This window comes from Ovis canadensis, chromosome 9, assembly GCF_042477335.2.
Source record: "Ovis canadensis isolate MfBH-ARS-UI-01 breed Bighorn chromosome 9, ARS-UI_OviCan_v2, whole genome shotgun sequence".
Taxonomy (NCBI): Eukaryota; Metazoa; Chordata; class Mammalia; order Artiodactyla; family Bovidae; genus Ovis; species Ovis canadensis.
Window position 1 is genome coordinate 77814206 of NC_091253.1, and position 27877 is coordinate 77842082.

Below are 27877 nucleotides of genomic sequence, written 5' to 3' on the forward strand. Positions count from 1 at the left end.
TATGGGGCCATGCAAACCGTGGGAGGGTTGGTTTGAGTTTATTCCCAGAGCAGTGAGAAATATTAACAGACTTTATACAAGGCAATGATACAATCTGGTTTCTCTTCTTTTTTATAAAGTCTGTGTCTGCTCTGTGCAGGATGTACAGGAGCAGGAGTGAGAGCAGGAAGACCACTGTGATAGTCCGCATGAGTGATGATGACAATTTGGAGGTAGAAGTGGATATAAAGATCAAGTTGAACAATTAAAGATACATCTTGAAAATAAAACTGATGTGATTTGCTGATCGGTGGAATGTGGGGAGGAGATGAGATAGGGTTTAAGGAAGAGAAACTAAGGATGTCTCACAGTGTTTGACTTGAGCATCTGGCTCAATAGTGGTGTCATTTACTGAGAATGGAAAAGTCCAAGAGAAACGAGTTTAGAACAGTAAATTTGAGACGTCTATTAAATATCTATGTGCAAATGTCAAGAGAGTAATTGTGTGTGTGAGTGTGAAAGTCACAGGAGTCATCAGGACCAGGGTTCTTCAGCATTCACATCCTATGTAAAACCATGGGATGGATGAAATCATCCAGGGAGAGTGTAAAGAGGAGAAGGCCGGGAACAGTCCTATGGTGCTTCCACGTCTAGATAGAGGTAGAGGATGAATTACCGACAAAATGTCTGGAGAGACACAGCCTAAGGGCAGGAGGAAAACTTGGTGATCTCGAAAGCCAAGAGCAGAGAATGGCCAACTGTGTTGAAGTCCTGTTAGAAGCTGAGTTGCATGAGAACAGATAGATGTCCACTGGCTTTGACAACAAAATCTTAGTGACTGTGGAGATCATTTTCTTTGCAAAAATGGGAATTGAAGCCGGATGGGAGGAGGTTGGAGAGTGAATGGAAGAGAGGAAGAATCAGTGTGTGTAGCTACCTTATTTTGAAGTTTTACTATGAAGAAGAGGAGGGCTGTGGGTAATAATTATAAGGGGATATGAGTTGCAAGGATTTGTTTTATTTTTTTCAATACTGAGAAGAAATAATGTTTGTACACTTTTGTGATTGAGCCAGTGAAGAAACTGATGACCTAGGAGAGAAAGAATTAATTGAAGGAGGGAAGTCCTTGGGAAGTGAGAAGGGATAGGATGGAGCCATGGAGAGAAGTGGGTTGTCTTGGATAGTCAGTCCATTTCTTCTATGGGACACTCATATGCCTCAGGGACACATGTGGGCTCTTACACAGCACACGCTCAGTAGCAGAGGGACTTGGCAGAAATGAAAGGGAAGCCGTTTCTGGAAGTGAATAATCGGAAGCCTCCCAAAATAAAGAACCATGCTGACTCAGGTCCCTTCCTGCAGTCCAGTCCAGACCTACACCTAGATATGGCCATCTTCCTTACAATCCCTCCCTGTGTTGTTTAGTTTTCGTCGTTGCCAAGTTAAGCATTTTTAAGAAAAATTACAAGTGTGCTTTTGGTATCCACATGTTGCTACAGAAAAGAATAGAACCACATAAAATCAGCACTGTTCTTCATCAGTTCAAGATGGATGGCAAGATGGGTTCTGGTGAAGGAGATTTCTCCATGAACCACAAACGTTTATGTTGATCATCACACTGGAGGCAGCTGATCACAAACAGCAACTTGCTTTGTTGTCTTAATGACCTTTATCTTTTAAAAATGTAAACAAGAAGACTCAGAAAGTTAACTCATTGAAACACTGGACACTGTACAACATGTGTTATACACACGGAAACAAATTTGTGCAAAGGTAAAACAGGACTTAGTTATTCCATTTTTCTTTTTCTCCCCGCTTCCTTCCTCCACCATCTCCTCCTCCTCCTTTTCCAGGGTTTCACTATGTATAGTCTGTGGAAAATTACTGCTTTTATTCAGAACAAAGTCTCTTACAAATGAGTCCTTCGGAGTAAATAAAAGATGGAACACAGTCTGCGTTTCGGAAGTCCAAGGCGTTGGCTGGTTTTGTGGACAGGATCATCTGACCCCATAGAAAGAAGTGCCTCAAAGTTGCTTTCCATAATTTGGATGCCTGTGATGTACAAACAGACAGGAAAATGGAAAAAGGAGAACAATTCTACTCTATTGAACAAACTGCTGTCCCATCAAAGCAAATGTTAAACATTTCCTACAGTTTTATGTGCAAACATTCCAATTTACAAGAAAAGATTTTTCCCAAAGGGATAGGCTGACCTTTCCAAGTTGAGCTGTTCAGAAAGGAGAAAAAAAAAAAAAGCAATACACTCAGATGCCAGGCGTTTCTGGCATTTGTGGCAGAAGAAAAAGGAAGTCTGTGATTTGTGTTTGCCTTAGGCCCTGCCTTAGTAGTGGTTGGGTCTGATACTTTTTCTTTTGAGGATTTTTCATTTTAAAAGTTTTAGGGTGGTTTCTGACTTCCATTTTGGCTCAGTGAGCTCTTTAACAAAATTCACTTATTCCCAGTCTTGCCAGGCAAAATGTGTGCAATGAAGCAGTAACTTGGGCCATTAAAAACAGCAGTTTACAGAAATCAAGTCTTGAAAGAATGTCAACAGACTCCCAATGGTCCTGAAAAATCAATTAGAAATCCAAATAGAATACAACAAGTTTCTATCAGGTAGTTTCCCTGCCCTCTTCCCTGGAGGATAATTGCTTTACAATGAACCTAGATCCTATTTTACAGAGTAAAGTAAGTCAGGTAGTTATTTTTAAACCACAGGAAGACAGGCTCCACTTTGACCGCTGATTCTCCCTCAGTCACAATGATTGTGGTAACTAACGGTTATACAATGATTTCAAAGAATTTTAAAATTAAAAAAAGGCTTAAATGCTACTCAAAAGAGTTTGTGCTAAAATACTGGAATATTTCAGCAGTGTTTAAGTTCTGTAAAGGCACAGCACCTCTCTGTCAAAATAATTTTTCAACATTAAAAAACCTAATACACAGAACACATAAAAGTGCAGATCTGGGAACAGGACACCAGGCCCGGAGACCTCCCATTTGCCTCTTTCTCATCTCTGGCAGTGGTTCCAGGGTCACCTCTGAGAACAGTTTGAAAGCCAGTTCACCATATACCAGTTCTTTGAAAACTGCCGGTGCATGTAAGAGCTCCTGGGGGTAACTCTCAGTTCATTGGAAGAGTAAGTACTCTGGATAATGCTGAAGGACTCCATCCTCTACTGTCCTAAACAACTAACTGCATGCTTGATGGAGATGTTTTCTGCTTGATGGAGATGTTTTCTGCTTGATGGAGATGTTTTCTGCTTGATGGAGATGTTTTCTAACCATTTCTCACAGAACTTTGTTGGCACTCTCTGTTGATTTGACTGGGAAGAGGGTCTCTCATTCCATCTACAGAGGCCATGGGGGCATCTGGGATTACGGATGTGAAATGATGACGTCAAGCCCACAGTCCAGGCTCCCTTGTGTCTGTGAGTGTGTTAGTCACTCAGTCATGTCTGACTGTTTGCAGCCCCATGGACTATAATCCTCCAGGCTCCTCTGTCCATGGAATTCTCCAGGTGAGAATACTAGAGTGGGTTGCCTTTCCCTTCTCCAGAGGACCTTTCCCACCCAGGGATGGAACTCGGGTCTCCCGCATTGCAGGCATATTCTTTACCATCTGAGCCACCAGAGAAGCCCAGGCTCCCCTACTAAATGCTAAAGGCAGGTATCAGAACTTTTCTCCTCGTGGCCACAGAGTTCCTCCCTGTGCCAATCTTACCCGACTCACCTTCAGAGATATTTTCACTCTTGTTCCTTGAAAGCTATCATTTCTGATCAAAGCTATTTGAATAACTGAAAAATTAAAATTTTGCTAGATCATGGCTTTAATAGACTAGAATATGAAAACCATTAACAACAGCAATATTTCTCTAATTTGATGGTGAATAAGATCCTTCCTCTCCTTTCTTGCAATCAAATAGCTAACAGAGTTTGAAGTGGTTTGGTAGCCTCACTTTCTACAGTAAAAAATAGGTGCTGGCATTTTAAACTGACGTTTAAGTTTTCTGAACCAGCATGTTATTTCTGACTTGGTTGCATGGAGAAAATGCAAAATGAAAGCAGTCTTAATTATTTCCACACTGTGCTGTGCAGTCCTGTGTCTCAGTCGTGTGACCCCAGGGACTGTCGCCTGCCAGGCTCCTCTATCCAATGGGATTTTCCAGGCAAGATTACTGGAGTGGGTTGCCATGCCCTCCTCCAAGGAATCCTCCCGACCTGGGGATAGAATCCACGTCTCTTACGCCTCCTGCATTGGCAGGCAGGTTCTTGCCACTAGCACCGTGTAAGAGGCAGCTCATAGTGTCATCAAGAGAAGAGAGGCTTTGGAAATCATAGTCCACTTAGAATGTTGACTAACCACTAAAAAACCTGCTCCCAAAGCTTACTGTTTTCTTTTAAATCAAGCTGGCACACAATGCCTTTCTAAGCTTTAGTTTCCTTACACATGTAATGGGGATAATGTTCACCTCCCTGGATGACAAGGAGTCATTCATTGATAGTTAAAATTCTTAGGTGGTGCCGAGCACCAGGTAAATCTTTCCTCTTATTATAGTTCAACTTAAAGGTGTGTAAAAATGAACTTAGTTAAGATCAGTCAACTTTTGCCACTCTACTCAGGGAAAGGGCTGCAACATCAGTGGGTGGTGTAATATATGGGAGGTGTGCACAGGATCCCATGAGGAAGAAGTATGTGCAGGTACTCGTAAAGAAGTGTGTATAGGAACACCTACCATTGCTGAGCACCTGTTATGTGTACATCAGGCACTATACTGAACACTGTCTCAGTTAAGCCTTAATACCACCACCTCCATTTAAGACTTGCAACTGCAGGCACTTTAACACCGCTGCATCTCTACACCGGCTGGAGAACTCTGGGAAGCTCTCAAAATGGATGTGATCAGAGCAGTAAACAGGCAAAGTCCTTGCAGAAACAGCCACGGAAGTCCCCTGATGGGGAAGGCGGAGATTGACTTGGGTGACCAGACTTTTGGCTAGAATTTCTCTGTAACACTCCAGCTTATGATTAGCAGTGTCCACAGCAGCTTTGCAAGGGTAGAAATCTGTTGTATGGGTGGATGACAAGCAGGCTCCTAGAAAAGTGTCTCTTTCCAGCCCTAGGAGATTATGGCTTCTGGTGAAAAAGCATCTGATACTCTCGAAACTTACTCTGGTTACTGAGCAGTCCAATGGCCGTGACAAAGGACACTGAAGGTAAAAGGTAGAAAGTAAACAGAAACTGCTATCAGCTGTTGCTATAAACTTGGAGCAGCCTTGGGTGCATTAAAGAAAATGGAAGTAAATGACACAAAGGAAAAAAGCTGTCTTTGATTTGAGGGGAGAAGAACTTAAATTTTAAAAATCTGTGTAAATGGGAAAAACAAGTTACTAGCTACTAAAATAAACTCTTCATGGACCCACCATCTTCTTTACAACTTGGCAGTTAGGCACAAGGAGGCCTAGTTTGGGCCTATCTCAGCTTTCAGAGGGTGTTTCTCATGACTAAAATCATTTCTAGCTTTTTGATTTAGAAAAAGAGTTGTGTGACTTTTTTTTGAACACTTAGAGAAGCCAAAGAGTTTTAAATTTGCCTAGTTTCAATATTCCCATGTCTCAGGAAATAGGGCGGTGGGAGGAGAGGGAGAAAGGCAGTGGAAGGGCTAGTTAGTGAAGCAGGCAGAACACACACATTTATCCACTAAATTTGCTATCTTATATGGGTGTGGTTCACACCCCTAAAACACCACAACAAATGTAATAATGAAACAGTTTGAAATATTGTGAAAATGCCGAAATGAAAAAGAAGTGAGCAAAGGCTGTTGGAAAAATGGTGCTGATAAACTTGTTCAGCACAGGGTTGCCACAAAACTTCAATTTGTTAAAAATACACCATCTGCAAAGCACAATAAAGCAAAGTATAAAAAAACAAGGTACACCTATAATGACAAAATCTCGGCTTTTTGGAACATTGTAGCTGTGGTTAGATTTATCCTGTTGTAGTAGCTTGTAGTGGTGCTGAAGATCAATCCAGACGCCAGTTTCCATAGCTACCACCTGCTTCCCAAGCACCAGTCTTCATCCAGGAATGGTTACTGCCTTGGCAAGTGCATGTTGAAAATGAGGAATTCAGATGCTGAGTATTGACTCAAAGATGCCACTAAAACAGAGCCAGGATTCAACTAGGGAATGAATCCTGAATTCTTAACTTCTACTAATAAGCTCCTGAAACTGATACTCCTTTGCTAAAATTAAGGAAACAAAAACAGAAACCATAAATTTAGAAGCTAAAGGAACCAGTTTGCTACTATAAAGGGCTTATCATATGTCTGACTTCTAATAGGACAATATACCCAGTTTAATACAGGAATCTAGTTTACACCAATAGAGGTCAAAAAATACAAGAATTCAATCTATTATTTCCATGAGAAAAATCTCTTTCTTCTTAATTAATCATACAGACTGTGATTCTATCCAGTCTTTACTCCTAAAGAAAAATTAAAAAATCAAACAAAAAAATGTCACACAAGAAAATCATGACCAAAGCAGACTTCAATACTTGTCCACTCTGGGGAAAAGCAGTGAAAACTAACTGTACTAAAGGAAAATTAGCCTCTATGAACTCTCAATTCAGAGAAATCATGTAGCATTCCCATAATTAAAAATAAATACAAAGGACATAAAATAATTCATTTATTATTACAAATTTGAGTCTAACTCTATTTAATTGGCAAAATTAATAGAGTCTAACTCTATTCACTGGCAAAAACTCTCTAATAATCATAACTGAAAATATAGCTTGGGGCTGTAACAGTTTGCTTTTTACCAAAGTTAAATTTCAACCGATTTCACTTTGCTGTACATCTGAAACTTACACAACATTGTAAATCAACAGTACTCCAATAAAAATTTTAAGAAAATAAAACAATTCCATTTGGTCTAGATGCTTAGGCTAAGAACTTAAGGAGTTTATTGTATAGTTTGTGATTTTACTATGAAATATCACTTTAATTCCAATGAATTAGCAGTATTTGGCATTTATGACATTTAAAAAACTCACAAAATGTTAATTTTGGGCAGCATCTTTTAAGAAAGTAAAAATCTTAAATTCCAAAGCCAAAGAAGGTCAGGCTGGATGTATTTTAATTGGGGAGACAAAATTAATGAGATTTTAAACTATCAAATCTACATTTTTCCCTGTGAACACAGTCTATATCTATTTCCTGAAAACTATTTTGGAGCTTGTCAACATCCTAAAATAGAAGTATTATTATTCCCATCTTGGTTTAATTACTCAACGTTACCTTAGCAAACAACATAGGTAACTTGCATTATATCATATTATACAAAACTGATACAGAAATCATCTAAAAGCTTTGAAACAGTAGAACTGAAGGCTTTATGGATTTGTAAATTAATGGCTTTTGGCAGAGAGGAGCTAAGGTACTTAAAGATACTATAACATCTTAAAATCTACAATGACAGGGAAAAACTACAAATACTAGCTTTTAAAACTCACAAATTATAATAATGTAAGACAAATTTGCCATTTTAGCTTATTTTCAGTATGTTTATACATGCAATATAAATTACAAATAAGTAAAACATTACAACACCATCTAAAAGAAAACAATGATGTATAAAATGTTTGTGATAAATAAAATTATTGCATTTAATGTCATTTTCTTGAAAACTGAAATGACCAGATGCCTTAATGAATGCCAGTTCAAGCCAGAGCAAATATATGCCAACACCAGCTTCTGACAACAAAAATAAGAAGTTAAAGCCCTGCAAGTCTGTCTGATTTAGGTTAGGTAATCATGGAAACAAATGAATATTTAAAATTATTTATTTTAACATTATGCACATTGAAGGAAAGCACTATAGACAGCAGAATTCTTTCCCATCATAGAATTATTTACACCCATTGAATTAGCTAGAAACACTAGCTTGAAGAGGTACTGATATATTCCATTTGTAATAATTTCTCTACAACAAACAATTGTCGTACACTTGGAACACGTTGAAGAAAATATTGTCTCATAAGTCTTTTTTGTTCTCTGAGTCTCAATCACTAAGAGTTCAGGGGGCTTTGAGAGAATCCCGGTGGCCTGGCTGGCTGATGAATGCATTAAAATCAAGCAGGGTATTTGTATTCTGAAAATACTCTTGGCTCCATATAAATGCTGCTTGGGTTGCAGAGCTTGCATTTCTCCCACTGGCACTATGACATCTGAAGAACAGTTGTTATGAAAGTTTCACACCAATTTTATTTTGTTCCTTCTTCATTAGCCGCTGGGCTTCCTTTTCCATTTTCTTCCTTTGTTGTTCTGCTGCTCTCTTTTCTCTGTCTGCTATCTTCTGCTGCCTGAAAAGAAGCATATTTTTACTTTTAGAGAACACTGCTGCTGCTGCTGCTGCTAAGTCGCTTTAGTCGTGTCCAACTCTGTGCGACCCCATAGATGGCAGCCCACCAGGCTCCCCCATCCCTGGGATTCTCCAGGCAAGAACACTGGAGTGGGTTGCCATTTCCTTCTCCAATGCATGAAAGTGAAAAGTGAAAGTGAAGTCACTCGATCATGTCCAACTCTTCGCAACCCCATGGACTGCAGCCTACCAGGCTCCTCCGTCCATGGGATTTTTCAGGCAAGAGTATTGGCGTGGGGTGCCATTGCCTTCTCTGTTAAAGGACACTACACAGGTAAAATGGCAAATAAGGTCCAGAAAGAAACAGCACTTCCCTTCAACTATCATCAAATGTAGTTTAAAAAGTCTTCATTCTTCTCACTGCTTTGAAAATTTCAAGGATTTTCAAAATATTACTTCTTTTAATCCTTAGAACATGACTTACAAAATATAAAAGGTATTATCTCTGTTTTAAGAATAACTAAAATGGGGCATTCAGGCTAAGTAAAACGGCCAACGTCATAAGATTAAGTATAAGGCTAAGAACCTGTATCTCCTAACTCCTTTTCTTCAGATTATTTTCACTAAAACACTATTTGCATTGGACCACATCTCTTTTTGAGAAAAGCTTGATATTTAGGATTAAATATCCTGCTGTGATAATACTTAAAAGCTTGTCAGCTGAAGGATATCAAGAACACAGATATACAGAGCACAATGCAAAAAGAAAATGCAAAGACATACCTTCCAACTAGAAGCTAGAACTCTAAGTTTTAAAATTTAACCAGCTCTACTAACGAAGGGCTTCCCTCATAGCTCAGTTGGTAAAGAATCCGCCTGCAATTCAGGAGACCCCAGTTCAATTCCTGGGTCGGGAAGATCCCCTGGAGAAGGGATAGGCTATGCACTCCAGTATTCTTGGGCTTCCCTATGGCTCAGCTGGTAAAGAATCTGCCTGCAATGTGGGAGACCTGGGTTTGATTTCTGGGTTGGGAAGATTCCCCTGGAGAAGGGAAAGGCTACCCACTCCAGTATTCTGGCCTAGAGAACTCCATGGACTGTATAGGCCACGGGGTCGCAAAGAGTGAGACATGACTGAGCAATTTTCACTTCATCCCTTATGAAGGGACAGAAGGGTGGAAATTTAATAATTACACTTTATGAAGTGCCTTCTCCCAGCCCCTCCCTAACTCCACTGATACAGAACCACTAAACACTTCTATCTTTATTGATTTTTTAAATTGAACTCTAGTTGATTTACAATGTTCTGTTAATTTCTACTGTTCAGCAAAGTGATTTACTTGTATATACATATAGATATATATTCTTTTTAATATTCTTTTCCATTATGGTTTATCACAGGGTACTGAACGTAGTCTGTTTGCTACACAGTTTACCCATCTATAGATAACAGTTTCCATCTGCTGATCCCAGACTCCTGACCCATACCCCCACCTCCCACCCCACCCCCGCACCACAAGTCTGTTCTTTACATCTGTAAGTCTGTTTCTACTTCGTGGATGGGTTCATTTGTGTCGTATTTTATTTATTTTTTAAATGATTTTTTGATGTGCACCACTTTTAAAGTCTTTACTGAATTTGTTACAACACTGCTTGCTTTGAGTTTTGGTTTTTTGGCCACATCGAACCGGCATCCCTACACAGGAAGGCAAAGCATTAACCTTGGGACCACCTGGGAAGTCCCTGTGTCATAGTTTAGATTTCACATATAAGTGCTCTATCTTTATTGACTGACTTGTATGGAAAGTGGGGATAGGAATAGGGTAATTAAATAGGAGAAAGGAGAACAGAAGTTGGTCCTGGATCTGAAGGCTTAGGGTCTGAGAAAGTAAGTCAAGAAGCATGCAAGGCTGAGGAAGGAAGCTGTCAGGCACAGGACAGGCAACACTGGGTTAGATATAGAAAAATCTAACCTGGATTACCCATACACGGGATAGCTCAAAGCTGGCTATAGTGAGTGAAAGGTATATATATAATTCTCAATCATACTTATAAATGGGAGTAAGCAGAGGTATGGATGACCAAAATTCAACAAAGTAGAGAGACTTATTTTAGGCAACATTTTGACCATCACCACCAACTAATTAAAATTTCAAAAGAATAGTTTTAAAAAATTTACTTTTCACCAGCTCTGTTCACTTTCAAGCAAAACTGATAATATTCACTAAAAACATCAAAATGTCAGTGGCAGAAAAAAGAAAAAGAATTATGAAAGGCTTGCTAGGTTACAAACAAGATAATCCAGCTCTGACCTAGTTACCAGGCAAAATATAAGCATCAACAATTAATCTTCCTGGTACCAGAGGCAACTTGGACATTACTGCTGATAAAATATATTTTTCTTGTCCAGATACATGTCTGAAACGACTAAAGTACCAGAATCTTTTTCCTTAATGACACTACTGATCATAGTACCGGTAGTATTTAGAGTAGCAATGGGAAACAGGCTAGGTTAGAAGCCATAGATTATGGATACACTTAAAATTCTCAGTGTTCTCCTGGGGATGGTAACAGCATATGGAAGCCTCCAGGTGTCTTTGGCTCTACTTATGCAACTTGCAGCTTGAAGCATGTCTATTACTGACTAATAGTCTCCGCCTCCCAAGCTGTCGTTTCAAAAACGGAGTTTGCAGGGGTTTTTTTGTCTTGTTTAGTTCAGGGTGCAAGATGACAGGGTGAAAAAGAGATGGTTTTTATACCGTGAATGTTCAGCTATGATCAGTGAACTCAAACACTCTACAGTGCTGTCATTAAGATGATTGGATTCAAAATGAATAGCCCCTTCCTTTATCCTTGTGGTTGATAAACCAATCATCACTAGAATCCCAATTCCAAAATGTTCTAAAAATACTCAGACTTCTATGATACATATCCAAGAGAAATAGAGTTTAAAAAAGTGACATCTTTTTTGACAATTCATGGAACATAAATGTTGCTGTTTACAATTTTAAAACTGTTTCCTTTATACTGAATGATTATCAAACAGGAACTAAATACTTAAAACTCTCATACCTTTATTGACTTTTATACTGTGACCTCCTTCTGTTTAAAAAAAAAGAATGCTGAAAAAAGTACTGACAAGACCAAAAAAGTCAGCCTTAATTCACAGTCTTAACTGCACCCTCTGCTGGCTACTCAAGGTAATTACAATTTATTGGTAAACATGGGAAAAGAAAACACAAAAATGAAATCAGTTGTTTCAAGATGGTCAGATAGGGTAATTGATTTTCTATCCCAATTATAAAAACCATATTTGGAGAAAACATACTGCTATATTTTACTTTATCATCTTTAAAATGCACAAGTAATTCAGATACATTTACATAGAGTTTTTATCAGTGATAAGTCACAAACTCTCAAGGTAAATTTTCTTTTTACTCTTTGATCTAATGCAGTAGTAGCAAGAATTAAGTTTACTGTTCACAAAAACAAAGAAAAAGAACATAACTAACAAAAACAAACTTGTAAACCTCCAGAAAAAAGTATCTTCTGTAGAGTTGCTAAGTCACTTTAGTCATGTCTGACTCTGTGCAACCCCATAGATGGCAGCCCACCAGGCTCCCCCATCCCTGGGCTTCTCCAGGCAATAATACTGGAGTGGATTGCCATTTCCTTCTCCAGTGTATGAAAGTGAAAAGTCAAAGTGAAGTCGCTCAGTCATATCCGACTCTTAGCGACCTCATGGACTGCAGCCTACCAGGCTCCTCCGTCCATGGGATTCTCCAGGCAAGAGTACTGGAGTGGGGTGCCATTGCCTTCTCCATTCTGTAGAGTAGGCAGTATTATGCCTTATGTTATCTACCTCAGGGCTTTCAAGTACCTCAGGTGAAACACACATAGAGATGAAGAGTGCAACACAAATCATTTTCAAATAGCGGTGCTGGGGACTTCCCTGGTGGTCCAGTGGTTAAGAATCCACTGGCCAATGCAGGAGACTAGGGTTTGATCCTGGGTTGGGAAGATCCCCTGGAGAAGGAAATGGCAACACACTCCAGTGTTCTTGCTGGGAAATCTCATGGACAGAGGAGCCTGGCGGGCTGCAGTCCTTGGGGTCGAAAAGAGCTGGAGACAGCTTAGCCACTGAGCACACACGCACGGGGAGCTAAGGTCCCACATGCCACAGGCAACTAAGCCCGAGTGCTGCAACAGAGTCCCTCTGCCGCAAGGAGAGACCCTGCGTGCAGCAGCTAAGACCGGACGCAACCAGAAAACACAGCGGTGCCACTCACTGTTATACTCGAATGAGCAGTGCTGGACTACGCTGGACCATGGGCAAACAAAACTAAAGGTATGATCTCTGACCTAGAGAAAATGTTAATATATCATCGTGACTCACATTTCATAGCAGGACATTTCAGGAGATATATTTTGTAGGGAATGAGGTATGAAGCATATAGTACGATATGGTGTCTGTATGTAGACAATCTCCTTTGTTAGTAAATTATTCTTTTGTATCTATAATGCTTTAAATTGTTGGTTTCTGTGAGGTTTTAATCATATAAAATAGCACATGTAGTCTGAAATACAAAAAAACTATCCCAGATTATCTAAGGCTCAAATGAGAAGGAAGAAAAATATAACATTTGGCAGAAGATACTTTCTTGACCGTAAATGTAACATCAACAAAACCGGTTCTACTCTGGCGGCAGTGTAAATATTACTCAAATACCTCAGAACTTCTTCAGCTTGCCAGGCCGCATCTTCTTCTTCTTCCCAAGCATTGGTGTTTTCCTGCCAGGTATCTAAGTCACCTAATTCAGGCTACAATAAAACAAAATAAAACAAAATTACAACAGTCAGGAGCCATCCTTGGTGGCTTACACGGTAAAGAGTCTACCTGCAGTCTGGAGTGCAGAAGACCTGGGTTCGATCCCTAAGTCAGGAAGATCTCCCAGAAAAGGAAATGGTAACCCGCTCCAGGATTCTTGCCTGGAGAATCCCACAGACAGAAGAGCCTGGTGAGCCCCAGTCCATGGGGTCACAAAGAGTCAGACACGACTGAGCGACTAACTTCACTTCATCCTTTTTCCACTCAGTGGTCAAGAAGAGTATATATTTTAAAGCATAACTCAGACCTCATCACTGCCCTGTGTCTTCTTCACTTTTTTATCACATCCTCTACAGGGTCAAATGACTGCCCCTGGTGTACCTGGAACTAAGGGGTTTCCTGAGATGCATGACCTTCCATATACAAGTCTTAGCAAGTCCAGCTTTCTTCCTATTTCATGTTTTAAAGGATATTCCTTTAATATACTAACTTTTCCTTTCCTTTCCTAACTTTTCCTTTACTTTCTCCTACTTCAGTTAGGAAAAAATAAGAATAGGACATATCTTCTGTTTGTCTCTCTCTCTTGAGTAAGAAGGAGTGTGTAAGTGGGGGAAAGAGGAGAGAGAGGCTGACCGCACACTGGATTAGAGATGCTTGACTGGACTACTCTTGTGCTGGGGAGGTAAACTTGAAGAACCTACATTTCCAACATAGTACAGTCATCTCCCTTTAAGCACAAGTAATTTTCTAGACTTTTCAATGGCACTTATTGTCTGGGTCCCAGGCAAAAATGCCAAGTCAGGAAAAATTTACTCTTTATTGGAGTACTTTTGTACTGTGCTTCCTTTAGCTTGTCTTACCTGATACCATTAGGCGGGCCACACTACCTCCCATCATTCCCCAGGGCAGGACTCTCAGTTCACTTTTTCCTTCCACAAACCAATGAAAATGCTCATTCTGGAATGTTTAGTTAGTGACGAAATAATTAAATGCATAACTGCATAAAATAATCAAAACATATCAATACTTAAAAGCTGGGGATGGGTTTGGACAGTGATGTGTCTTAAAAATTTCAAAGATGAATCTGATGGCCTCCAAAGTTGAAAACATACACCTTCTTCACTACTTTTGTCCTTAAAAGTGTTGCATTTAAGTCAAATCCATTTTAAGTTAAACCACATTTTAAATGTATATATAAGTCTTTAATGTAACAATTCATAATTTACTTAAAAACAAGCTGCTATTGAGGTTAAATTTTAGTGGTAATCTCTTTAAAGGTCATAATTTTATATTTTCACATTTTGTCTCCATCTTTTATGTGTGCAATGGACTCTGATCTTAGTACCTGATATAATTTAGAGTCTCATAAAAGGACAGGACTGGCAACTGCTCTTGATCTGCTAAACCAGTTTCAAAGTCATACAAATACTATGTTCAAGTCATTTTAATTTTTTTCTTTTTCCTTAAAGAAAACAGAAATGAAAAAAAAAAGCTCTTGCCTAGATACAATTAACATACTTACAGATTGATGTATGAAAGGCATATCTTGTGTAGCTGCTAGTCTACTAGAGAAGCCTGTGCTATCATCTGGGATGCCAAAATTTAATGGTTCTCGCTTCTTAATGATGATCTGAAAGAGTAATTGAAATAGAATTACAGAAACATTTTACACACCACAAAAGGAGACAAATGAATTAACTGACCAAAGCATTTTATAATTATTCAAAATATGTTCTACCTTTCTTTCATGTTCTATATTTTCTTAAAGAATCTGCCTGCAGTGCGGGAGACCTGGGTTCGATCCCTGGGTTGGGAAGATCCCCTGGAGAAGGGAAAGGCTACCCACTCCAGTATTCTGGCCTAGAGAATTCCACGGACTGCATAGTCCATGGGGTCGAAAAGAGCCGGACACGACTGAACGCATTCACTTTCACTCTGGTAGGATAGGGTACACTGTCCTACCAAAAGTATAACCAGTTCTCTAAGCATGTGGCTACCTATGAGCACATTAACTCTTTCAAGCCAGTAGTATTAGCTTTGTGCCTTAAAAGTACTTTCATTCTAATTTGCTAAGGTATTACTTGTAATATACTAAGTTCCTATTAAGAGCAGCAATAGACTTTCGAAACAAAAAGCATTCATCTACTAAGAAATTCACTTAAAACTCCTTGAAAAATATACAACTTAATGCTTTTCAGCACTGAGACATTTGGACAACTCAATAAAAATGACTATGATTATAGTATGTCAATGTTATCAGCCTTGAACATCTAAAACTGACTGGAAGGTAGAAGAGGGTGAAAACCCTATTAGAGAACTGCAGAAAAAACAGTGTCTTCATTTTATAAAATATATTCATATGAAATATTTTCTATGCTTGATTGAATAAGAAATGGCACTTAAAGTAATTTTGTTGAAACAGCAGGATGACTGATGAGGTAGACTAGAATAAGAACATTACATTATTTGAATGGGTGTAAGGATGGTATGAAATAAACCCCCATTTACCACAGTGTGAAGTTGGTAGACAATACCTCTGACTGGCCTAGGAATAGCAAGATAAGAACACTGTATACAGATAAACAGAAAAAGTTTTGAGTGGCTGCTTTTAATAGAACTGGTTTGAAGAATGATGGGGCAGAAATCTACTGCTTTTCATTATAAGCTCTTCAATATTCTTTAATTTAAAAATAAATTTTAAATCTACATGTGCTGTTTTGATAAAAAGAAAGAAAACTGCTTAGCCATTGTTCTTTTTCTAATAATTTCCTGCATATTGAGGTGACTGTCCACATTCAATTCAAAAGGGATAAAATAAAGTGTGAATGGCTATGCAAACCCACCACAATCACTCTAAGTTCTCAGAGCCCTGCATCAGTTTGATAATGTTATAAACAATGGATACTATCAGTATTATTGGTTCGTAGATATCACTATACTATGAATTCTTTTAAGGCTAGAACTGTATTTTATTCAGTTTAGTCTCCGCAGTAGAGACTGGAGTCTAGAATCTGACATATAGGAGGATTTCTATGAACACTTAGAAATAATTTTAAAAGACGTGGGGCTACAATTTACCAGATCTATGGCCAGCTCACTTGAGTATATAAACTTCTCTAATATGACAAAAAACACAATTGACAGTTAGAAATAGGCTATCTACCAAATACTAAGTATACTGTCTACTTTTAATTATAGGAGTCTGAAGAGCAGTCTAATAGTTTAATTTCCAAGGGCACACATCTTTAATGTACCTTCTGGGTTTTCCTTATAGTTGGCGTCATGTCCTTAAAATAGTCAGGCTCCAGTTGTTCTAAAGCATTTTGTTGTGTTGCCACATTCCCATTTCCTCCTTCAATCTTGACACTTGTGGGTGCATCCTCATCCCAGGAAGTCCACTCTTCCACATCTGTCTAAATTTAAATGATCAGCACTGTCAGTCAAAAATCTTTCTAAAACAGTGGTTTTTTCAAAATTTTTTGACCAATGGGAAAATATACATTTTTATGCCAGATAGCAAAACTAGATCAAAAGTTAAGAAAGAAACACTCTGTGAGTTAAACATTCTGTTCCAACCATTAAAATAAAAACAACCAAACAAAGCAAAAGAAAATGCTTCAAAAACTGAACTGACATTAGAACTACAGCCCACAGAAAGAGGACCGGAACTTACAATCTGTCCCTAACTAGGTTTATTGCCTGATAAAATAATGATAACATTCTTTATAGGATTTAAATAAGATATAGTCCAAAACATAATATTCAAAAAAAAATCCATGAAATAACTTGAAATTATTCAGCAAACAAGGAATCAACAAATCTCAACTTGAATGGAAAAAGTCAAGGGACAGACATCAAACCCAAGATGATACAAATGATGTAATTATCTAAGGCTTTAAATATGTTGTTGCAAAAATGCTCCAATAAGCAACAGCAAACACTCTTAAAACCAAAGAAAAAAATAGAAAATCTCAGCAGAGAAACAGAAAATAAAGAATAAAGTTAAAATTTTAGAATAAAGAAATTTAACAATAAAACAATAAAAATCCTGACCATAACTACCAAATTAATTTCATGACATATTAATGGTTTGCAACCCAGTTTGAAAAATATGGTTCGGGAGGACTTATTCAACGTACAAAAAAAGTTTTACCTGTTTGGGAACTGATGAATAATCAACTGTAGTTGGCAAAGTTATTTGGTCTCCACTTAATTTCCGTCCTCTACCAGATCTAAAACAAAAATATGAAATAATTTATTTCAAGAAACCACCAAAACAAGCATAAGTAAAAGCACTAAAGATAGTAACTTAAGACTTATAGAGGTCTTCTGCAGCTTTAAATTATTTGATAATTAACAGTTGTTTGTTAATATATGAAAAGAAAAGCATATATTAGATATATTTTCAATGTTTTAAAATACTGGACCAGAATATCACACGGCTTTTTGGTTTAGGATTCAGAATTAGAGTCAAACTCAGGAGGACTATAAAGCCAAAAACAAAACCAGAAACTGGTTTCAAATCATACTCCTGAGAGTTCTCTGAGTTCTGTAGGTGATGCTCTGGGATACCTACGCTGTTTTAACCAGGGTGGCCTGGCTTTTGTTTGTTTTACATAGTTGGTTTCTGAGTAAGATTACTATTAACTATTAAAAAGTTTGAAAATCACTGGGTTGAATTGTAAACTGTACCCCGTAACTTTCAAGGATCAGTGAAGTACTACACTAAACAAGATAGGTATTGTCAGAGTTGTTAAGAGCATGGGCAATGGAATCTGTGTAAACCATGGTTTTCAATGTTACTTCTATTAATTATGAATCTAGTTAGAATTGCCTATGTCTGCGCCTCAGTATCCTCATCTGTAAAAGGCAGGTATTCAAACCGACCTTTGCAAGGTTGTTGTGAGGATTTAACTGACATATTTAAAATAGTCAGACATGAGATTGTGCCTACTTTTTTGACATTAAAAAATGATAGCTATTATAAATGATTAGTCACTTGCTTCATGTCAAATAATCTATGAAACACCTGCTTAGAGCTAGTTGATAAAGTCAGCTAAGTTTAGAAATCCTATTTTATTTGTTTAAAGGATGCATAAAAAAGTATTATAGTCTACTTTCTAAATTTATGATATAAACCTGTATTTCAGAGCACATGATCTAGGTTCCTTCTGACAATTAAGAAAAGCTTATTCTAACAAAGGGTCAGTTTTCTTTAAAATTGAACATACAACCAATCCTAAATATGCTTACACTAACAAGAGAAATTTATAGTCATAATGCATGTCTATGTGCTCAGTCATGTCTGACTCTTTGTATCCCCAGGGACTGTAACCCGCCAGGCTCCACTGTCCATGGAATTTTCCAGGCAAGAATAATGGAACAGGTTGCCATTTCCTACTCCAGGGATCTTCCCCACCTAGGGATGGAACCCATATCTCCTGCATTGCAGGTGGATTCTTTACCACTGAGATACCAGGGAAACCCGTATAGATGATAGAAATTTGCAATATCTTATATTAAAAGTAACCTATATTCAACAAGAATTTTTTGAAATAACAGATGCAAAGAGAAAAACACCTAGAATTTATCACCACAGTTAAAACAACTTATTCCTTTCAACCTCTAGTCTCCTGGCATTAATACCCATTCTCATCCTGCTTTAACCTAGATATTTTCTGGTCATGCTACTTCTAACAATAAATTCTATGCCACTTAATCCTCAGAGTTTTAGTAGTTATAAAATGGCCCTTTAGTCAGAGAATACATTTCCTAGCCTCCCTTGCAGCTAGGTGCCTAAGCTCTGGATAGTAGGCTGTGAACAGAATTATGTGTACTTTCTAAATCATATCCACTAAAAAAGAGAGCTGACTACCCTCCATTTCCTCTCTATCCAACTCTTACTCTGTAGGTGCTTTTTTCCCAGTACTCTAGGCCAAAAGAAATACCTAACAGTTCCACTGATTAAGTACGTAGGCCCAAACAATACTTATGTATGTCCTATCTGCTTAGTAGCCATTAGGAAAAAACACATATGAAATTAAAGAAAAAACATTTTCATATCATTCTTTAATAACTACAATTACTTACTAATAGAATGTGTGTACCTGTTGGCTACTGTATAGCTTCTCAAGCCTTGGAATCAGACTGGATTCTGTCAGCTTCATTTTCTGTTCTATGTTAATTCTGATTTAGTGCTTGCCCTTAATTACAACCTAAAATCCTAGCTTTGTAAAGATAGGTCACTCCAAATACAAGTAAACAAAAACTTATCTCAAATATTTAAGAACATCATCAAAAGTAATACTGCAGGATCTAATGTTACAAACGTGAACTACCTTGAGCCAACAGATTGTATAATGTTCAATAGACATGATCACATTCAGCATGTTTTATTAGAAATTTAGAGTATCCTTCGGTACCCCTGTGAGTGTAATGCGAGCCCTGAAGTGCCCTGGCATACCATTCAGGAACTGTATCTCTTGGGTACAGTAGAATGACAAAATAGAAGGAATTCAAGTCTCCGAATGACTTACTGAAGCAGAAGGACTTACCTAGCCTGGACTCCCTGTACATTCTGGAATATTATTTAAAAGATCAAAACAAAGAAAATCTATTTTCTTTGGAGTTTTTCTGTTAAACTTTTCCCAATATAAACATAACACTCATAATGTACTATGTTAAGAAATACCTATGCTTAATTCCACCTAATCATCTTAAAAATATCCTGATAATAAAACAATTATATACATAAAAACTTCATGATGATTATAACATGAAAGTTGGTTTGCTTATCTCTGAAATTCTACAGTACAGAATGCTATTTTAATGGAAGATGTAAGAATCTGATGAAAAGACCTGAACTTCTACTTTTTAGATCTGAAAAAACATATAAAAATCTGAGAAAATATTTTTAAAAATACTAGAGATTAATGCATGAATACTGCAATCAAGATACTTAGCATAAATATAATATGCCCTGCCTTTTTGAAGTTATGAAGGTATCCAAAATTAGCAAGAAGGTAACCAGATCAATCTGAACATAAAATTTCTTTACCTGCATATTAACCTCTTTAGGAATGAGAATACTGTTGCTAGGCAAGTACAAACTTTAAATAACCGAAACTGTGTGATAGCCATGATGGAAAGCAAAACCTGTGGGGAAAAGCACAAAAATAAATGCATTAAGGTGATTTCATAAGCTATATTTATGTTCTGAAGTCAAATTGAAAAGTCCTATTTTGAACTGTAAAAATCAGACACATTTTTACTTTCCTTTAGACAGCACAAATAAAACACAGTAAATTCAAAAATTAAAATGTAAATCATATTGACAAGAAAGTTCTGAAGAGTTTTCAACAGTTGAGAGGAAAAAAACCTTTTCAAAATATTCTCAGAGTGGTTTTCTAAGTTGTATGTAAATATTTATTTATAATTTATTTATAATTTGTTTTCTAGTAAAAAATCAGAGTATGAAACAGAATGTACTGGGTCTTCCTTATCTTTTGAAATTTGAATCATATGAACATAGTAATACTATTCAAAATATTTTTAAACTTTCAACTTCTAGATACATTTCATTACACCCATTTTATAGGTTAGGAGATTAAGAGAGGTCAAATAACTTAAAAGCACACAGTTAACAAGTTAGAACTACAGAGATCTAGTCCAGTGGCCCACACATATTTAAAGAATACTGAAAAATGGGCCCACCACCAGCAAATCTATTAAATCATATTCTCTAAGGGATAAAGTCCAGTTACAGTCAAATACTCAACAGAAAAGCAAAACAAGGTTAAAATATTTCAATGTCAGAGAGCAGATTTTTAGGGAAAATACCATTAGCAGGCATAAAAATGCTCATTTCATAATGATAAAGGGGTCAGTTAATCAAAAGTACATAACAATCCAAAACATTATGTCCCTACCAACAAATTATGCCAATATCAGAAAAGAGAGGTGACATTACCAGAGTCTGCAAATATGAAGAGGATATTGAGAAAATATAACTTTATGCCTGTATTTGACAAGATGAAATCGACAAATTCTTTGAAAGAAACAAGTTATGAAAACACAGCAAGAAGAAAGAGATAACTTGAAAATCTCTAAATTTATTAAAGATACTGAATTTATACTTAAAAATCCCCTAAGCCCAGATGGTTTCATGATTGAATTCTCTCAAATACTTAAGAAGTAGTGCCAATTCTATACAAACTGCCAGAAAACTGAAGGGAAGGGATTATTTATTAATTCACTCTTTGAGGCTAGCATTACACTGATACTAATCTAGACCAAAGACATTACCAGAAAAGAAAACTGAAGACCAATATCTTATGAACACAGACACAAAACTCCTTAAAAACTCACAACCAACTAGAAATAGAAGGGAACTTTCTCAACCTGACCAAGGACACCTATGAAAAGCCTATAGTAACTTGAGACTTAACAGTGAAAAACTGGCTACTTCCCACCAGCACATCTGTTTTTGCCATTTCTGCTCAACGCTGTATGGACAGTGTAATCGAGCAAGAAAATAAAAAAAAAGGCATTCAGATTGGAAAGGAAGAAGTAAAACTGTATCTATACTCTATGTAGAAAATTCAATGGAATCTATAATCAACAGTATTTTTATATGGTAGCAACAACAAACAATCACAAACTAAAATTTTAGAAATTTGTAAGAGTACAAAAAATATGAAGTATTTAGGGACAAATCTAATGAAAAACATATATATTGGAAACTATAAAATATTGCTGAGAGAAATTTAAAGACCCTTATTAATTTTTAAAAAGATCTTTCAGGACTCAAAGACATGATATTATTAAGATAGCAAATCACTCTAAATTGAACTACAGAGTCAATGAAATCCCAATCAAAATCTCGAGAGGCTTTTTCCTCTAAAATTCGATAAGCTAATTCTAAGATTCATACAGAAATATAAAGGATCTATAATGGTCAAACAATGTTAAAAAAGATCAAAGCAGATGGGCTAATACTACCTGATTCCAAGATGTGTTATAAAGCTGCAGGCTTCCCTGGTGGCTGAGAGGTTAAAGCCTCTGCTGCATTGCAGTCTGCCCGCAATGCAGGAGACCCGGGTTCGATCCCTGGAAGATCCCTGGATCAGGAAGATCCCTGGATCGGGAAGATCCCCTGGAGAAGGAAATGGCAACCCACTCCAGTATTCTTGCCTGGAGAATCCCATGGATGGAGGAGCCTGGTAGGCTACAGTCCATGGGGTCGCAAAGAGTCGGACACGACTGAGCGACTTCACTCACTAATCAAAATGGAATAGTACTGGAGTCGACTGATAAACAGATCAATGGAACAAATGGAAGGTAGAGAAATAGGCCCATAAAATATGAAGAACTGAAATTTATGAAGATGTAAAATCCATTCAGTGAAGAAAAGAGTTTTTTTGACAAAAAGTAATGGAAAAACTGGATATCCATATGCAAAAAAAAAAAAAAAGCCACCAAAACCCAAAGAACTATAATCCATATTTCATGCCATTTACAAAAAATACTCAAAATGGGTCGCAGATGTAAATGTAAAACCTAAAATTACAAAAGTGCTAGAGAAACAAAATTGGACAAAATCTTTGTGACCTGGGTTAGGAAAAGATTTTTTTAGATAATGACACCAAAAATACAACCCATTAAAAGAAAATGGATAAACAGGGCTTCATCAAAATTAAAAATTTATATAATTCAAAGACACTGTTAAGGGAATATAAAGACAAGCCACAGACTAGGAGAAAACTTTTGCAAAGCATATATCTGATAAAGGACTTGTATACAGAATATATAAGGCTCTCCCAAAATGCAGTAAGAAAACCTAATTTTAAAAAATGGGTGAAAGCTGTGCATAGGCACTTCACCAAAGAAGATACACAATAGTAAATAAGTACATGACACAAAGGTCAAGTCATTAATTTCTGGAGCTGGTTTACTAATTGAGAGGCTGAAACGAACAGTTACTCTAAAAGAAACTGAACAAAAAAAAATTAAAAATCTCACTGTTCAAGTAACTTATTTCTGTCAAAAACATCTCTAAACAGTGGTTTACTAGTGATAAACCACCCAACAGTCGTTCAAAAAAGGTAACAACTTTGACTCCTTCTTTGTCTTATCCCCTTATGTGCCAACTACAAAAAAGACTTGATCCTGTTTCCTAATACTGCCCATATTCTTCCCTATTTCCACTGAGGTCTCCCTAGCATAAGCCTTTATTACTTATTGTCAAACTACTGCAAAGTTTTAATTCCAGTATTTTTCTCTTACTGTACCTATATTTACCATTTTGTACCTTAGTTATTTCTATATACTGTATTCATCAAGCACAATCATTCCTGTGAGGATCTTGTTCATGTTACCTTGCCAGTTACTGTTTGCAAAGTAAGACCTGGAAGAAAGATTTGATTGCTTCCATACAAGTAGAATGATCTGAACAATTAAGATGATGAATAAAGCTTCATTTTAAGGCTGATTTGTCAAGGATTAAACTCAACCAAAAAAAAGCAAACTTCCTAAATGAAGATTTAGAATTTACAGAAAAAAATATAAACAACAAAAAAAGATAGCTAGGAAAGCAACTGCAGAGCATGTGGCACTAGGGGGAAAAGGGGAAAGAGTTGAGGATACCCTGTATCAGGATGTTTGAAGGAAGAAGATGTTTAATATTTAAGGACTGGAGCAAAGAGTCAGTCTCAGGGTTTATATGAATGAAGATTTGAGAATAAGTTTCATGTGGAGTTTTGGTAACAACGGGCATCACCATGCCATAAATATTGCTATGTGTCATTGTTCAATAAGTATTTCTCAATGTGAATGACTAATGATGCCTACAAATAAAATCTAAAGTTTTGTTTCAACAGTAAATTGTCAAGTGGGACTATTACTGACACCAGAACAGAATTCTCTCCCTAGCAATTAAAAATATCTTCATTTTATGGAAAATTTGCTTTTACAATTAATAAAAGAGAAAAACTAATATTCACTAATCAGCTACTATGTGCCAAGCACTAGGTATTCTCTCAACCCATAAAGTCATTTTATGAGATAGATATTATTGTTCTCTTTTCATAGAATTAAAGCACAAAGAGTAAGCTTATGTTTTCACACCGATGATCTAGATTCAAACCTAGGTCTATTTAATTCAAAAACCAAGAATACCTCACTAACAATAAACTATCTTACTTAGCAAATCAATGATGGTGTTATAATTTTCAAGATAAATTTTCTGACCAACTGCAACTGAAATTCAGGGGAAATGCAATTAAATTAACCACATCGAGCAACATTTTTGGTTTTTATCAATTACACTGATTTGAAGGCAGGAATATTCTTTGGGACCTGTGTTTACTTAATGTTACAATCCAGTTCAAGTATCTACTCTGTAACAGATACTACTACCCTGGATGATAGGAAATAGTACTGACCCAGTACACAGAAATGCTGTGTTTGTTGCTCAAGTGTCAAAAGCTAGTGACAATGCAAGGGTCTAGGAAGGCAGAGCCCCATCAGTCTTGCTCAGTTAGGTTATTTCTAGGCCTTAGCCAATGTCAAGCACATGGTGAAAGTGAAAGTGAAGTCGCTCAGTCATTTCCGACTCTTCGGGACCCCTTGGACTGTAGCCCACCAGGCTCCTCAGTCCACGGGATTCTCCAGGCAAGAATACTGGAGTGGGTTGCCATTTCCTTCTCCAGGGGATCTTCCCCACCCAGAGATCGAACCCCGATCTCCTGCATTGCAGGCAGACGCCTTAACCTCTGAGCCACCAGGGAAGCCTGGTGAATACATGGTAGGTATTAAAATACTTGCTGAAGGAAGGGAAATTATCATTCCTTGAGCACTCAATATAGTTCGAGACAATCTATTTTGTTTCTATAGCCTCACGGGAATCCTAAGGACAAACGAGGTGAGTTTCACTATTCCCATTTAACAGATGAGGCTCAACTACTAGTGAAACTCACATTCACTTACCCAGAAGAGACTGACTCCAAAGCCAAGGTTCTTCCCACACCACATCCAATTTAAGAGGCCTCTTTGACACTAAATGCCTCAGTTGATTTTTGAAAGGCTCTCTAAATCACTAATTTGAGAAGTACACATCTTAGGCTACCTGCATTTTGACTGCTTCAAACTACTTACTAGGACTGAGACATGCTAATACAATTGTAAAATTAAGATTTCCTTAAAAATTACTACAAAAATACAAAAACCTGAGATAAAGCCAAAATAAGCATCAAGGACAAATCATCTCTCTAGGAAATCAATAGCAATGACAGCTTGGCTATGTCAAGTGAAAAAAGATTCACCTACAATTTTAAAAAAGAATGCTGCGTTAGAATCTGAAAGATTAAATGTACCTTTCCTCCCTGTAATTCCATGTAAACTGCTTTTCTGTAGTCACTATATCATACTATGTCATAAATCGTTAAATAAGCCAAGCCAAAATCTATGTTGGTACACACTAAACAAGTCATTAATTGCCGAATTTCTAAAACGATAGTTCTGAATTTTCCTAATACCAAAATTTGATACTCCATATGATCTACTACAGTACAGAAATCCTTAAATTAAGTTTGTAACTCTCTAAAGTAGGTTACGGTATATCGCGAGGCTGCAAAAATAAAACCACCTGACCTCACTCAAATTTGAAAAACCAAAGTTCAGCAGCGGCAAGAGAAAGGGAACAAGAAGTAGAATGTGAGAGCAGGTGGTAAAGTTCAACACCGGACCGCCTCTGGCAACTCAAAGCCAGACCCTCGAACACCACCGAGGCTCTTACAAAGGCAGGGCAAAGTCTCCTGAAAGGCTCAAAAGGAACCAGTTTCAAAACTAAAATGCTTTAACTTCAGATTACCCACCTGAAATTAACTGATGGGGGAAAAAAAAAAAGAAAGAAAGAAATCATACCCACTGTACAGACGCAAAAATCGACAGAAGCGTTTTCAGGTTACACAATCCGACACCATACGTAAGGCGTTCGGTGAAACGCTCTCAATTGCTCCAAGTGGGTGCCCAGTGGGCTGGGAGTTGGATTTTGGAAAAATCTGTCTGGGAAGGAACAAGGCCTGTAGAGGAAGGGCAGGAAGAAGGGGCAAATTTCCCCTTGGGGGGCAGATCTGGGGAGAGGGGAGACTCTGGGCCGGGGCCCCGCCAGCCGCTCTCCCACGCGGGAGAAGCATGGTGAGGGCTGCTTGACCGGGGCCCGCTCTGGGTCGCAGGTCCCTCACCCCAGAGGTCACCCTAACCCGGAAACAGTATCCTAGAGTGGCAGTCGGCCTGGGTTCGGGGGAAGACCGGGTGAAAGAAAAGGAAGGTGGGAGGGCGGGAAGTGCGGGGCAGAGAGGAGAGCTAACCCGAGGAGAGCAGAGGACAACCCCGCCCCCCTCCTCAAGACCCGGGTCCCGATCTGGATGGGGGTGGGGGAGGGAAGCCCCTGGAGGGCGCACGAGCCGCACACACTCACCTGCCCCTCCCCCTCCCCGCCCGCCCGGCGGAGGCTCCGAGCTGCCGCGAGCCGCGCGCACACACAAGGCGCGCGCACGCGCGCTGCCAGTCGCTTCCTCGAGCTCGCGCTCCGCCGGTTCAGTCCCAGCCCCGCTCATTCAAAGCTGGGCGCGCGCTCTAAGCCGCCACTGCCTCCGCGCAGCTGCCATAGCCGCCCCTGCTCGGGAAACCCTCCCCCGGTCCCACCTCCTGCCCCTCCTCCTTCGCTCCAGAAGGCGGCTCTCAGGAGTCCCAAGCTCTCACTTCCGCACCCCGCCCCAGGTCCTGTCTGGCCCAATAGGCAAGAGGTTGTGGACGGCGTCGGAGCTGAGAACCAATGAGCATTGGGGGGCGGGCCGAGCGGCGGCCGCTGGCGTGGCAGCTGCGGGGGCTGGGTTAAGAGTAGTTTTTTTGTGACTGTTGCTGGCAGCGCAGACGGCTGTTTTTGTGGAGTGGATGGACTGCTCCCGTGTTGCTCTACTTTCTGTGCACAGTGCCTCTGCTCCAAACTATACCCTTTTTTCGTTAAACCCACAGAATCACCCTACCAAATGGAACCAAGAGAAATAAATACGTATTTAGATTGCCGAAAATGAGGGAGTCCCATGTGTCGGGATATTCGATCTGGGTAGGCCAGATCTCATGCAATCTGCAACTGTACAGGTGCGAAACCCCGAGTTTAATTCAGAATTTAGGCTTCTGCAAGTAGTTTTTGGTGGAATTTCCTTTAACTGGAAGTTAAAAAGTGGCATTTCACCGTGTCCTTGCCTTTGCTCCTCTCTTGCTTACCGAGTTTGCTTTCTTCAAACTAAGGTGTTTTCTATGATTTTCCCTTTGAAGCCTGATTGTTTTTTTGTTTCTTTTCATGCCGTTTGCTATTAAAAGGCTAAGATCCTTTGATGTTGTGGGTAAGGGGCCCTGAAGTAACTGCTTCACTATTGTAAAGTGACCGGTGAGGGAGGTTAGAAATTTACATAGTCAAAGACTAAAAGCTGTTTTGCAAATTGTTCCCCAACCAGCCTTTTTTCTCCATTTGGCTACAAAAGATGGTAAAGCGTCTGCCTACAATGCCGGAGACCCGAGTTCAATCCCTCGGTGGGGAAGATCTCCTGGAGAAGGAAATGGCAATCCACTCCAATATTCTTGCCTGGAAAATCCCATGGACAGAGGAGCCTGGTGGGCTACAGTCCAAGGGGTCGCAAAGAG

General features: G+C 38.4%; 1 protein-coding gene across 5 annotated transcripts; it reads right to left on the reverse strand.

Moving 5' to 3' along the window:
• Positions 1-7812: 7812 nt before the first annotated feature.
• On the reverse strand, positions 7813-26967 carry EBAG9 (estrogen receptor binding site associated antigen 9). Of its 5 annotated transcripts, none has more exons than XM_069601124.1 (8): positions 26652-26949; positions 26096-26232; positions 20232-20329; positions 17328-17406; positions 16429-16587; positions 14697-14804; positions 13076-13167; positions 7813-8347 (listed from the first exon to the last, which is right to left on the reverse strand). In XM_069601124.1, exons 3-8 carry the CDS (start codon positions 20312-20314, stop codon positions 8227-8229), a joined length of 642 nt encoding a protein of 213 aa, XP_069457225.1. In that variant the 5' UTR covers positions 20315-20329; positions 26096-26232; positions 26652-26949; the 3' UTR covers positions 7813-8226. The 5 variants fall into 5 exon arrangements, with proteins under 5 accessions (XP_069457225.1, XP_069457226.1, XP_069457227.1 ...); XM_069601125.1 differs by having other exon boundaries at positions 26096-26236; positions 26652-26902; XM_069601126.1 differs by having other exon boundaries at positions 26096-26253; positions 26652-26902.
• Between the last annotated feature and the right edge of the window lie 910 nt (positions 26968-27877).

Bases quoted from the DNA above. Each gene is read 5' to 3' on its own strand.
- EBAG9 (XM_069601123.1), bottom strand. From the start codon at position 20,314: ATGGCTATCACACAGTTTCGGTTATTTAAAGTTTGTACTTGCCTAGCA. The intron at 17,407-20,231 runs GTAAAGAAATTT...TTTTTGTTTTAG, and splicing joins CTAAAGAGGTTAATATGCAG to ATCTGGTAGAGGACGGAAAT. The intron at 13,168-14,696 runs GTAAGTATGTTA...GTTTTATTGTAG, and splicing joins TGCCTTTCATACATCAATCT to CCTGAATTAGGTGACTTAGA.